Below are 12,647 nucleotides of genomic sequence, written 5' to 3'. Positions count from 1 at the left end.
CAGGTAATGGTTTTTATTTATTTATTTATTTATTTATTTGGAGCAGGGAAAAGCCCGGTGGAGATGAAATGTATCAATCTCTCTCTCCAACAGGCATAAAACCTCCTCATCATTTGTATCAACAGATTACAGGTAACATTGGTTCACCAATGCCAGACCCTGTCAGCTTGGAGCGAAATCAATCTTCAGTATAGGAACGCCATCGCACGGCATCACATTCAACATATCATGTCAATTGTGTGGGTGCGCAGTGCTGCTATTTTTGCGCGCAAAAAATTGACATTTCTCTTCCCTACTTCTATGTACGAGATTCGATGCGGACTCACCTGAGGGCACCATGCTCGCAAAAAAGGATGTTGTCAATGATTTATTCTGGAAATGTGAGAGCTGGATATCTTGTTAATATGATGTCTTTGCCAATACGTAACCCTAGCTGCTCTTTTAATGCCGTTAGTATGTTTGTCTCTTGCTCCTTGACATGCTGATTTTGTCGGGACACGCGCCATGTCGGTTTCTCAATGTGGAAACAATAACTCATTTTTACCAAAAGTTGCATAGATCAAATCATTGCGTGTAGAGGCGAAATTCCAAATTGATATTTGTTTGGATTATTCTCATTTGTTTCAGTTCTTGAAAAATTCAGAGCTTTTCCTGAGCGCTTGCATATGCACCAAGCTTGGGAGTGTATGCCTGTTATGTCGTTTAACATTTTCGTATCGTTCAGGCAGAACAATAGCTTCGTTGATACAAATACTTTCCCGAATACTGTGGGAACAAGCTCTGCAATTTCTGCATTTACTTTGTCCACTTCCTGCTGTTAGTTCCGTGTTTTCCTTTTGAAAGATTATTATTTTGGGCAGCAAAGGGAAACAGATGAAGCATAATTGTTGTTCCAGATTATCCAGCCTTCTTGCTCAACAATCAATCGCAAGGGAACCAAACAGATAGCAAATAATGTACAGTAAAGAAGCACAAGAAAGTCGAAATAAATCAATTCGCAAGTATAGGCAGTTCCATCCGCAGAACTTCAATCGTTTAGTGAATCTAGTGGATGTATTCAAACGATTTCTTTCAACGTCTGATCCTGTAATAGCATTATCGAATAGAGTAACAACCAACGTGAGTGTACTCCATCTTCCCGATTATGCAGCTGAATTAGTTTTGACACGCTAGAAGACAGCAATACATTATTTTAATAGAGAACTGCATCCTTTGGCAAAATTGTAGGAAAACTTATATCAAGCAACTTTGCCGAAAACACTATTGTAGTATCTCTAACGGTTTTATTGTTACAGCTATTTTAATAGAGCAACTTAGGGCGTTCCTAAAAAAATCAGATTTTTTGCTCTAGCTATCTTAATTTTCACTTCTCGATTTTGGTGTCTTTGAATATCTTTTAGAGTTTGTTGAAACCATTTTTTTTTTCATGACTAGCGCATTCTGGTAACGTTTTCTGAACCGAAGTTATGAGTAAAACTTGTTCAAAAACATATCATTTTTAAACTGCTATATCTAACATTGGAGCAAATGAAAAAAAATCGGTTTCTTTCACTATATAGCTAATAAATGTCTTACATGAAAGATCATTTTTCAATAAAAAAAACCCAATGTTTGAACACAATTTAAAAAATTTAAAAAAATATCTCCTCCGCCATTTTTTTAATAACATACTCGAAAGTATTTTCTATCAAATGAAAGAAACCGATTTTTTTTTTCATTTGCTTCAATGTCAGATATAGCAGTTTGAAAATGATCTGTTTTTGAACTAGTGTTGCTCATAACTTCGGTTCAGAAAATGCTACCTGAATGCGCTAGTCATGAAAAAATTGGTTTCAACAAACTCTAAAAGATATTCAAAGACACCAAAATCGAGAAGTGAAAATTAAGAAAGCTAGAACAAAAAATCTGATTTTTTTTAGGAACACCCTAAGTTGCTCTATTAAAATAGCTGTAACACTAAAACGGTTAGAGATACTACAGTAGTGTTTTCGGCAAAGTTGCTTGATATAAGTTTTCCTACAATTTTGCCGAAGGATGCAGTTCTCTATCTCAAAATATACGGAAAATAATTTTTGGATCACCCTAATAATTAGAACCACCCTAATACCATATGCTTCAAAATATGGCTTGTCTTTCACTGATCATTTGTTCTGAAGACATCAAAGCTCTAAAGTAGTACATCATAGCTCTAAAGTATAAGACTAAGCCACAAATGTTTTTGTCCTCCTAAATTGTGGATCCGGACCACTGTGCAATGAAATCACCAAAAACTACTGTTTATATCGATGTGATCGAAATTTCGATACCAGTTCATTTCAACGAGGTGGCGGAGTGTTAATCGGCGTAAAAAGAGAACTGAATAGCTCCTCCGTCACAAGCGACCGTTCGAATAAAACTAAAATTTTTCTCTCTTTTCATCTGCATAATCTATCTTCCACCGAACTCAGACGTTTCATTGTACCAAGCGCACTCATCTTGTGTTAACGATCTCTGCACACATGCAGCCGAAAATGATGTTATTGTTGTTATGGGTGACAATAATTTGCCTCACTTAGATTAGCAGTTCGAAGACGTAACTAATTCACTGTTGCCAGTTAATGCTTCATCGGAACATGAAATTGTCTTAGTTGAAAAGTTGTTATCCAGTGGACTGCGACAGATCAACAATTTCATAAACGCTAATGGTCGATTATAAGACCTAGCGTTTACCAATGATCCTATGATCCTGCGTTGATTGATTTGCTTGAAGTAGGACTGACTATTCTAATCTGAACGAAATGATCTCCGAAGTTGAGTGGGCTGAAATTATACGAGGTGAAACTATCGATGATGCCGTTTCATTGTTTTACTCAAAATTGTATGAAATCATTGGAAATAATGTACCAATTAAACAACGTTTTCGTCGGAAAAAATTCAACCAACCATGGTGGAATTCTGAACTTCAACATTTGCGCAACCGATTGCGGAAGGCGAAGAATCGTTATTTTAAAACCAAATCCACATGGCACAAAACCGAGTCACGTGAAATAGAACGTCAATATAACTCTTTCCATGTGTCTTGTTTTCACAATTACATACAGCAAATCGAAAGCAATGTGAAGGATAATCCAACAGTATTTTGGAACTACATCACTAGCCGCAAAATATCAAACGGTATACCTATAAACGTATGCTACAATGGTGAATCTGCTGAAACATCACTAAGCACTGCTAACCTATTCTCGTCCTTCTTTCAAAGTGTGCTAAGTAACAATTCATTACCTTTGTCAGAACCGTACTTGAGTGGTTTGGCCCATTACAACCTGGACATACCATGTTTAGTTTTTGGTCTCCAAGAAGTCACTAGAAAGCTGTTGACGATTGATGTCTAGAAAGGTGCTGGTCCGGACGGACTACCTACTTCTTTCATCAAAAACTGTGCAGCCTCTCTTGCCTTCCCAGTATTCATAACCTTCAACAGATCTTTCGCCAATTGCGTATTTCCTAGTGCATAGAAAGCTGCTGCAATAATTCCGATTTACAAGAGTGGTAGTGTTCACGATGTGAAAAATTATCGCTCAATTTCAATCCTCAGCTGTTCACCGAAAATACTTGAAAGCATGGTTCATGATGCCATATAATATTCTGTTCATCACATAATCGCCGAAGAACCACACGGTTTTGTAAGAAAACGTTCTACAACAACAAATTTGATGTGCTACGTTTCGAATTTAATCGCGAAAATGCAGAAACGGCAGCAGTTACGCACTGCAATCTGATATTGAAACAATTGACTATAAAATTTCCACAACATGTATTCAACGAGTCACTATAATAAAGGATCTTGGAGTCTATTCGGAATACACAGTCGTTCGAAGACATCTATTGCCTGAAAGCTTTGTACTGTTCAGTTGTTCGCAGTATTTTAGAATATGCCGTTCCGGTATGGGCACCATTCCATAGTGTTCATATCAGAAGAATTGAAAGCGTGCAAAGGATCGTCATACGATACGCACTACGTCTACTGCCTTGGTCGAATCCCGTTCATCTCCCCTCTTACGAGGACCGCTGTCGACTCATCAATCTACCAACACTGGAAAGCCGGAGACAGGTCTTGCAGCGGCTCCTGATATTCGATATAATAGTAAAGAACATTGACAGCGCATAGCTAAGACGAACTCGACGTGTGCAATTTCTATGGCTGTCAATCCATCGCACTCAATATGGACAAAACAACCCTTTTTATGTATGTTGCCGTCTTTTTAACGAAGTTTACGACAAATTTGATTTCAATTTGTCCAAAAATATGCTAAGATTAGGAATTAGTAATTAGGTGTCTAAGCGATGTAAATTATCGAAGACTAAGTAAATAAAAAGGCGGGTGGGTAATGTCAGAGACATAACTGGATGTCGTGAATACGAAAACAACTGACATGTTCCTTAACACTTCCGAATATCAATTAGTTGATCAATTGTATGAATTATGCAAGCATTCCCCTTTTTCACATTTTTCGCAAAAAAAAAGGAAAGCTTCACCTGATCACGATTGCTGTGAATTTCACACAGCGAAAAGTGCACAAATCTAATCAAACAGTTCTAGATTTGCACTAAGCTGAGATTTTTTACCTTCGATTTGCGAGCAAGAAATCCTAATAGTTCTTTCGAAAACTTTTAGAGCCATTAGAACGGCTGATTTTGTGTGATGCTCTCCACCGTTGTCCTCTTTCCGTTGTTTTACACCAATGCAAACAACTGGCGGCTGTGACGTAATCGCTCTTGTCGATAGCGAAACTAGCTTTGCAAACGACACACAATACATCTGCTCGCAGTGGCGATAGAATCCAAACTGATCCAATTTTTGTTAAGAGGTTTCTTTTAACGTGATTTCGTTTGTAGCTATTTCACTAATGGGCGGTCCTAACAGAATTTTAATGTCGATTATCTAATTTCAGATTTGCATTTCATTGAAAGAAACTATCAGGATGCTCTACGGGATTTATTCCTGCCTTTCAGAAGGACCAAATTGTAAAACTTACTACGATATTAAGCACTGTTCAGAACATTTTTCTCGAACGATTTGTTGTACAGCAGCAGATATTTTGTTCTCTTCCTCAGAACGCATTCTGATTGGCTGGTGTTGACATGGGTCAAATGAGACAGGTTTTTCAATAGTTCACTATTGAATTACTTCAATGCTGTTGCTATACACGTTTAAGTTGAAAAATTTCTATTCTATTGGTAGTTAGATTATAGAAATCCTTTCACAGATCACTGAACTATGAGCTTCCAAAATACGACAAAGGCAAACGCGCCTTTTGAATTATGCTCTTTGATACTCGTTTATACCAAACATTTCAGAAAAGTTTAATTTTGAATTATTTGAGATTATGTCACACAACTGATAGTTTTATCATAAAATTGTGATCATATTTCCGATGGCATGCAGCAAAAATTATGTTGATTCGTTAGATATAACAAAAGATATTCACGATCAAAAACTTGGAACTCTCTCAGAGTGTAAATATAATATAATATATTATATTATATTATATTATTATATTATATTATATTATATTATATTATATTATATTATATTATATTATATTATATTATATTCTATTATATTATATTATATTATATTATATTATATTATATTATATTATATTATATTATATTATATTATATTATATTATATTATATTGAGGTGCAAAGAATGCATCAGGGTATCTTCCAAATGAATGACTGGATGAAGGAGTGAATTGTAACCTGATTCACATGGAGTAAGCATTGTATTTTTCCGTGAAGGTCTGAAGTGAGTAAGACGTACCCTACTAACAAATAAACCAGGTTAAGCTGATACAGCGGAATTCTTTATTTTATGGCCGGATGTTTTTGCTGGAAGGCACCGGGTTCTCAAAACCCATTTTTGCCTTTTTGACAGCAGTTATATAAAAAATATGTATGGCTTCACATATACCTTATGAGCAAAAAAGAACCAGAATTTTCATTTTAAAATTCCCGCGCTTGTCTAATCGGTAAACTTTTATTCTCTCAACGTTGGCAACACTTTTATACACATTCTGTCAAATTTTGATGCATATCGTACGATTAGTTTTTGTTTGGCGTCTATACAAAGAAGCTGAAAAAATTTCGTGTGGCGTACATACATACATACATACATACCATTTCTGGTGTTTCCGGTATCGAAATCCGAGCTCCATTATTACCAGAATCGGGTTGTTTGATTGTGTACTAACAATGATTACCGATTGGAATGGTTTTGAGTCTAATTTTCAAGCGGTAATTCTTGAGTCAGTAGTCAGATTCGAATGAAATTCTAGAAGTTTGAAATTTGAGGACCATCAACCAAACCAAACCAAAGTTTGTGCAAATCGGTCAAGCTATCTCCAAGAAAAGCTAGTGAGCATATGCGACACACACACATAACAGATCGGCTGAAAAGTTCGTATCGTTTCTATGAGAGGGCGTCACTAGAATTAAATCCATACCATTTTCAGTTAGTATCAACCTTCAAAAGATACGTGTATAAATTTGACAGCTGTCTGATTACTAGTTTGTGAGAAATTGCATTTTGAGTGAAGCTACTTTTGTTATTGTGAAAAAAATGGAAAAAAAGGAATTTCGTGTGTTGATGAAACACTACTTTTTGATGAAAAAAAGTGCCACCGATACCAAAAACTGGCTTGATGAGTGTTATTCAGACTCTGCACCGGGCGAAGCAACAATTCGTAAGTGGTTTGCAAAATTTCGTACTGGTCATATGAGCACCGAAGACGATGAACGCAGTGGACGTCCAAAAGAGGCTGTTACCGATGAAAACGTGAAAAAAAATCCACAAAATGATTTTCATTGACCGTAAAGTGAAGTTGATCGAGATAGCTGACACCCTAAAGATATCAAAGGAACGTGTTGGACATATTATTCACGAATATTTGGATATGAAAAAGCTTTGTGCTAAATGGGTGCCGCGTGAGCTCACAATCACAATGTCACAAGTCGATGAAAACCATGCTGAAATTGAACGAATTGGGCTTCGAATTGCTCCCTCATCCACCGTATTCTCCAGATTTGGCCCCCAGTGACTTTTTCCTGTTCTCAGACCTCAAGAGAATGCTCGCTGGTAAAAAGTTTAGAAGCAATGAAGAGGTAATCGCTGAAACTGAGGCCTATTTTGAGGCAAAGGACAAATCGTACTACAAAAATGGTATCGAAAAGTTGGAAGATCGCTAGAATCGCTGTATCGCCTCTGATGGCAATTATGTTGAATAATAAAAACGAATTTTGGCAAAAAAATGTGTGTTTCTATTAAACGATACGAACTTTTCAGCCGAACTGTTACTGACATTTCTCAACGCGACTAATCGAGTCGAATGGTATATGACTCTCATCTCTTCGGGCCTCAGTTTTCACAGCGATTGCAAAATCATTTCATATGAGGAAGACAAAACAGAGCTAACATGCGTTTAAATTTTGTGTCTGTTGCATTTTTATCGAATAAAGTCGTTGAGTATGCACAAGATGCTGCAAATAAATCTTGCTAGCGATTAACAATGTATGATAATAGATATTGCGAAATAGTGTTTTGAATTTATCTTTTTTGTTAAACACAGGAACACGATCTTCAATTTTGCTAGTATCACATAAAATAATTCCTCAAAATGTTGTTGAAAATCAGTAGTGTGTCTTTTAAATTATTATTAATAATTACCAGAAGCAGTTTTAGTTCCATCAGAATATATTCCACGAGGTAAAGTTTGCACTCCTGTGTAGTACGAAATTTTTCCGGGCTGAAAATAGGAGAAAATTAAATTTATTAAACATAATATGACAATATTTGCACAGTGAGCATTTCATTTGCATTTATTTCCAATTATTGGGGTTAGTATATTAGAGTCGATAATTTCGTTCATCTATTGGATTTTAGGCAACAAGATCAAGCATTTTTCTTTCTCGTGAAAAGATTGTGCAATCTCTGGCAAAATCGACCTGTAAGCATTAGCACGGAGGGCCAAGTATTATATAGCAATCACATCATTTCGTCGAGATGCGCAATGTTTGTGTGTGGAAGTGTCAAACCTTCTTACTCTTTTCTCAGAGATAGCTATATTGATTTCTACAAATTTATATGCAAATGAAATATTTCATGATCCCATACGGAATTCTTGAACATTATCTGGATCCTACTTAAGGTTCCAAAATTACAAAACGAGACCTAGTAATGTGATGACGCCTTTTCCATATCATTCATTCCTCAAAAACAATGCTGTGGCATTCATCACTCGGTACTGTTCATTGAATAAAAACAGAAAATTTTGTTCGAGCGTAAACAAGCATAACTCTTAGATCGAAGTAGTTTTCAACTCAGAATTAGATGAACTTTTCAATTTTGCAGTGACGATTCGAAATTTTAAAAACACTTATTTCGGAACCGGATTCCAAGGACCGGTTGAGACGAAGTTGGTTCGTATGGATCTGTAAATTGGAACAGTTTTCAGCCCAATTCTGAAGGATTTTCCCTTTTTGCATCGTCGCTCAAAATGACGGTTTGAAATTTAAAACACTTATTCTTCTGCAACTGGAAGTCGGTTCCGGACAACGTTTAGAAATTCTGGAGTTCTAGAATACCGTTTATTTGAGCCTAGGTTTGTAGAAATAGGTTGTGTCGAAGTAGTTTTCGAAGTACTTGATCACTATTTCTAATATTTCCGGAATAGGGTTTCGAGGACTAGTGAAGGAGGACTATTGGAAAAAAAAGGAAAGGGAAAATTGTGTGCAGTTTTTCACCCATTTTACTTTGTAATTCCGCAACTGGAAGTCAGATCAATACGACATTTAAAAAGTTTCTATGGACAATATTTCCTCTCATGTAAGCCTAAGCATGTGAAAATCGGTTAATCCGTCTCGGAGAAAAGTGAGTGCATATTTTGGTCACATACACATACAGACGTTTTGCGATTTCGACGAAGTGATTCAAATGGTGACCTACATTGCATTTACTTAAGATTTTTAAAGGAATATAAGGGGTGTTAACGTAATATCAAAATTTTAGGAAATTTCAATGGATCTTCAGAATTTTGAAACATTACAGATGTCATAGTAACCGAATATGACTGAAAAATTATATTTGCTCCCTCTACGAAATATCGCATTAGAGTTCATTACTGAGTCATAGCCATAGTCGAAACAGAGAAAAAGTCGGAATCGGGTCAGTCGCATCGGTCAGTTCTGCTAAGTGCGGATTGACATTTATAAAGCATTCTTTTCTTGTAGAGAACAATCCAGTGGAGAAAAATATTTCAAACAAGTTATCAAGAATAGCCTGATAAACTACACATCATTTCATCATCTGAGCATCGAATGACGTTTGAAAGCACATTTTTATAACATTCATGGTGTGTTTCGTCCCCCTAGTTTTGACTTCAATGAATTTTCCGTTTACTTAAAAAATTCAACGTGCTCTGTTCAACCGAAGGGTATGTGTTTCATTGTAGGTGGTATAAATATGCCAATGAGAGATTAACAACAACATTGCGACAATACATTATGGTTTTTGTAGAATTATTTGTCTTTTCGTGTACAAATTGTTTTACTACCAGACCAATGACCAACGTAACGTAACGTAACGACACAACATTCAATCAGTTAATGTGGTACTTTCAAATCTTAACGACATTAAAATTTGAATAAAAGGCACCTACAACCTATAATTAATAACAATCGTCAATTGAGTCAAGAGTTTTCTCATTTCAATAATTGAATTTATGTCATAGACGTCACTGAATATTTTTTACAATGCATAAATCTTGTGTATAATTCCCCTCCTACAAACATACAAGAAAAATTATAAAAACGGATAATGAGAAAGGTATTCATAAAACGTGAATATCTCCAGCGTTATTACATATATCGAAATTCAGTACCAGGAAAAGGCACAGTAACCTTTATATGAACACACCTAGAAATTTTGGAGAAATTTTAACGTGCATTCAGGCTCACAAAAAGGGCAAGATAAATTCGATTCACAATGACAATAAAATTTATGTAAACTCTGAAGTATATAAGATATTCAATTAAATTCTTCTCTACTATCGGCCTAAAGATAACTAAAAATACTTGTCGTTGATTTGTATACTAAATTTGGCCGCACTGCGTGTGGTAAGTATTTCTCACATTGGTGCTAACAGGCGACGGTGAGATAACAATTATGGCCCTTCTGGCAACTAGGTTTATGATCACGATCGATAATATAGCGTTCCCGCTCGCTCCGATCAGTCAGTAGAAAATTAAATAGTGAAGCGAACAGATCGCACTGTGAACAGTCCCACTGAAAGTAATAAAAGTCAAGTTCAAGTTGTTCAAACAAAGTGTATTCGTATGCTGAAATAAATTACTTACCTGTTTAACCTGGAAGAGACTTTATTACTTACCTGTGCTGCAGTAATCCGAAGTACTTACCTGCTGCAGTAATCCGAAGTACTTACTTAGTGTTTCACAAACAGTTCACAAGCAGTGGTTGTAGAAGATGCTGTCACTTCTTCAAGGTAGACATTAGGAGGTACATTTGATGTTTTATTTTTCGAATTAACGAAGTTCCAGAATCCTTTGGGGTTACATCGCAATCCAGATTGAACTCGAAGAACATAAGACCTATATAAGGCAGCATTAAGATTCCGATATGCAATGCTAGCGGCATGGAAATCGTGAGCAGTGATAGTCGAACGTCTACGGCGAAGTTTACGCTGACAGGCATTTCGTTTTCGGCGCAAAGAACGCAGTAGTAGTGTACTCCAAGGTGGGGAAATCGGTCTACGTGTAACGGGAAGATTTGCAGCAAGCCAGTCTTGTAAGACATTACAAAATAGAAATGTCATTGTGTCAATATCAGATAGTCCAAACAATGTTTGCGAATCAAGATGGAAACTTGTCAACGCTGAAAAATCGATCTTTCGGTAGTTCAGAGACCGGACATTACTAGCTACGGCTCTTACAGCGGATGGTTGCATCGAAATAACCAATGGGGGGGGGGGGTTGGATATCAATCGGCATGAGAGGAGCAGTTGATTCCTCAATTCACAAGGTTTTACCTTTTTCATATATATATATATATATATATATATATATATATATATATATATATATATATATATATATATATATATATATATATATATATATATATATATATATATATATATATATATATATATATATATATATATATATATATATATATATATATATATACAAGGTGAGATGAAAAAACTGCAACAAAGTAAAACGCCATAATTTTTTCATTTTTTTTTTAAATTTTATTGAATGAAAGCAAAAAATGTCGGAAATAACATCAAATTTGAGAATCGGTTTAGATTTGTTCGAATTGGCCACCTTTGGCACGAACTATGGCCTTCAAACGGCCAATGAAACCATCACACGCTGCCCGAAAGTGGCTCTGCGGTATTTTGTCCCATTCTCGGCGAAGCGCTTGCTTGAGATGATCGACACTTTGGTATTTTTTAGTGCCAACCTTGCTTTCCAAAATACCCCAGGCACAATAGTCCAACGGATTGGCATCCGGAGATTTTGGTGGCCATTGTGCGGTGGAAATGAAGCGAGGAACCTCATTTCTTAACCATTCTTGGGTGGCGCGTGCTGAGTGCGATGGTGCTGAGTCCGATGGTGCTGAGAAAAATTCCCACCAAAATGCTTTTGTGCGCTTGTAAATAATATAATGAGCTGTCACTAGCATAAATCTGACAGCTGTGGGACGAGCGGTTTAGAAATGACAGCAGTCTGAAGTTGGTTGCAGTTTTTTCATCTCACCTTGTATATATATATATATATATATATATATATATATATATATATATATATATATATATATATATATATATATATATATATATATATATATATATATATATATATATATATATATATATATATATATATATATATATATATATATATATATATATATATATATATATATATATATATATATATATATATATATATATATATATATATATATATATATATATATATAATAGGTATAGAATTCGCTCAAACTTTCGAACATTTTTCCGAGGCCCGGAGGGCCGAATGACATATACCAATCGATTCAGCTCGACGAACTAAGCAAATGTCTGTGTGTGTGTATGTGTGTGTGTCTGTATGTGTGTTGTCAACTAAGAGGTCGAGATCTCAGAGATGGCTGGACCGATTTTGATCAAACTAGTCGCAAATGAAAGGTCTCCCCGTCACCCAAAACGCTATTGAATGGTTTTGAGATCGGATGTTTACTTTTTGAGTTATTCGAAGTTTTATGTCAAAATTTTCAGTTTTTTGACAGTATCTGTCACAATTGACCTTGAAAACAGAATATGTTTTCAGACTTAGATTCCGCACGATAATACCTATTCAACAAGCCATAGATTGTTAAAATCCGTCCATTTTTAACGGAGATATCGAAATTTTTGTATAAAGGACTTTTTGCCCTATTCCAGCAGTAGGAGTTTTGAGCGCTGTCTGGCAAAGAAATGTTTGGGAGCAACGGAAAACACGATTTTTTATACTGTTACATACAATTGTTTCTAAGTACCAAAAAGACTGTGTACAGCATCCTTTTTCATGGCAATTTGCCTCGG

General features: G+C 35.7%; 1 protein-coding gene across 6 annotated transcripts in view; it reads right to left on the bottom strand.

The window, feature by feature from the left end:
- LOC131437439 (coiled-coil domain-containing protein AGAP005037) overlaps positions 1 to 12,647 on the bottom strand; it is a 993,236-nt gene that overhangs the window by 589,337 nt on the left and 391,252 nt on the right. For all 6 annotated transcript variants that reach the window (XM_058606791.1, XM_058606794.1, XM_058606793.1 and 3 more), the window contains one exon: positions 7,709 to 7,787. In XM_058606791.1, the coding sequence (XP_058462774.1) occupies positions 7,709 to 7,787 (79 nt within the window). The remainder of the gene's footprint in view (positions 1 to 7,708; positions 7,788 to 12,647) is intronic.

This window comes from Malaya genurostris, chromosome 3 (assembly GCF_030247185.1).
Source record: "Malaya genurostris strain Urasoe2022 chromosome 3, Malgen_1.1, whole genome shotgun sequence".
Classification (NCBI taxonomy): domain Eukaryota; kingdom Metazoa; phylum Arthropoda; class Insecta; order Diptera; family Culicidae; genus Malaya; species Malaya genurostris.
The sequence above is the reverse complement of the archived record's forward strand: the minus strand, read 5'-3'. Positions and strand labels throughout refer to the sequence as shown.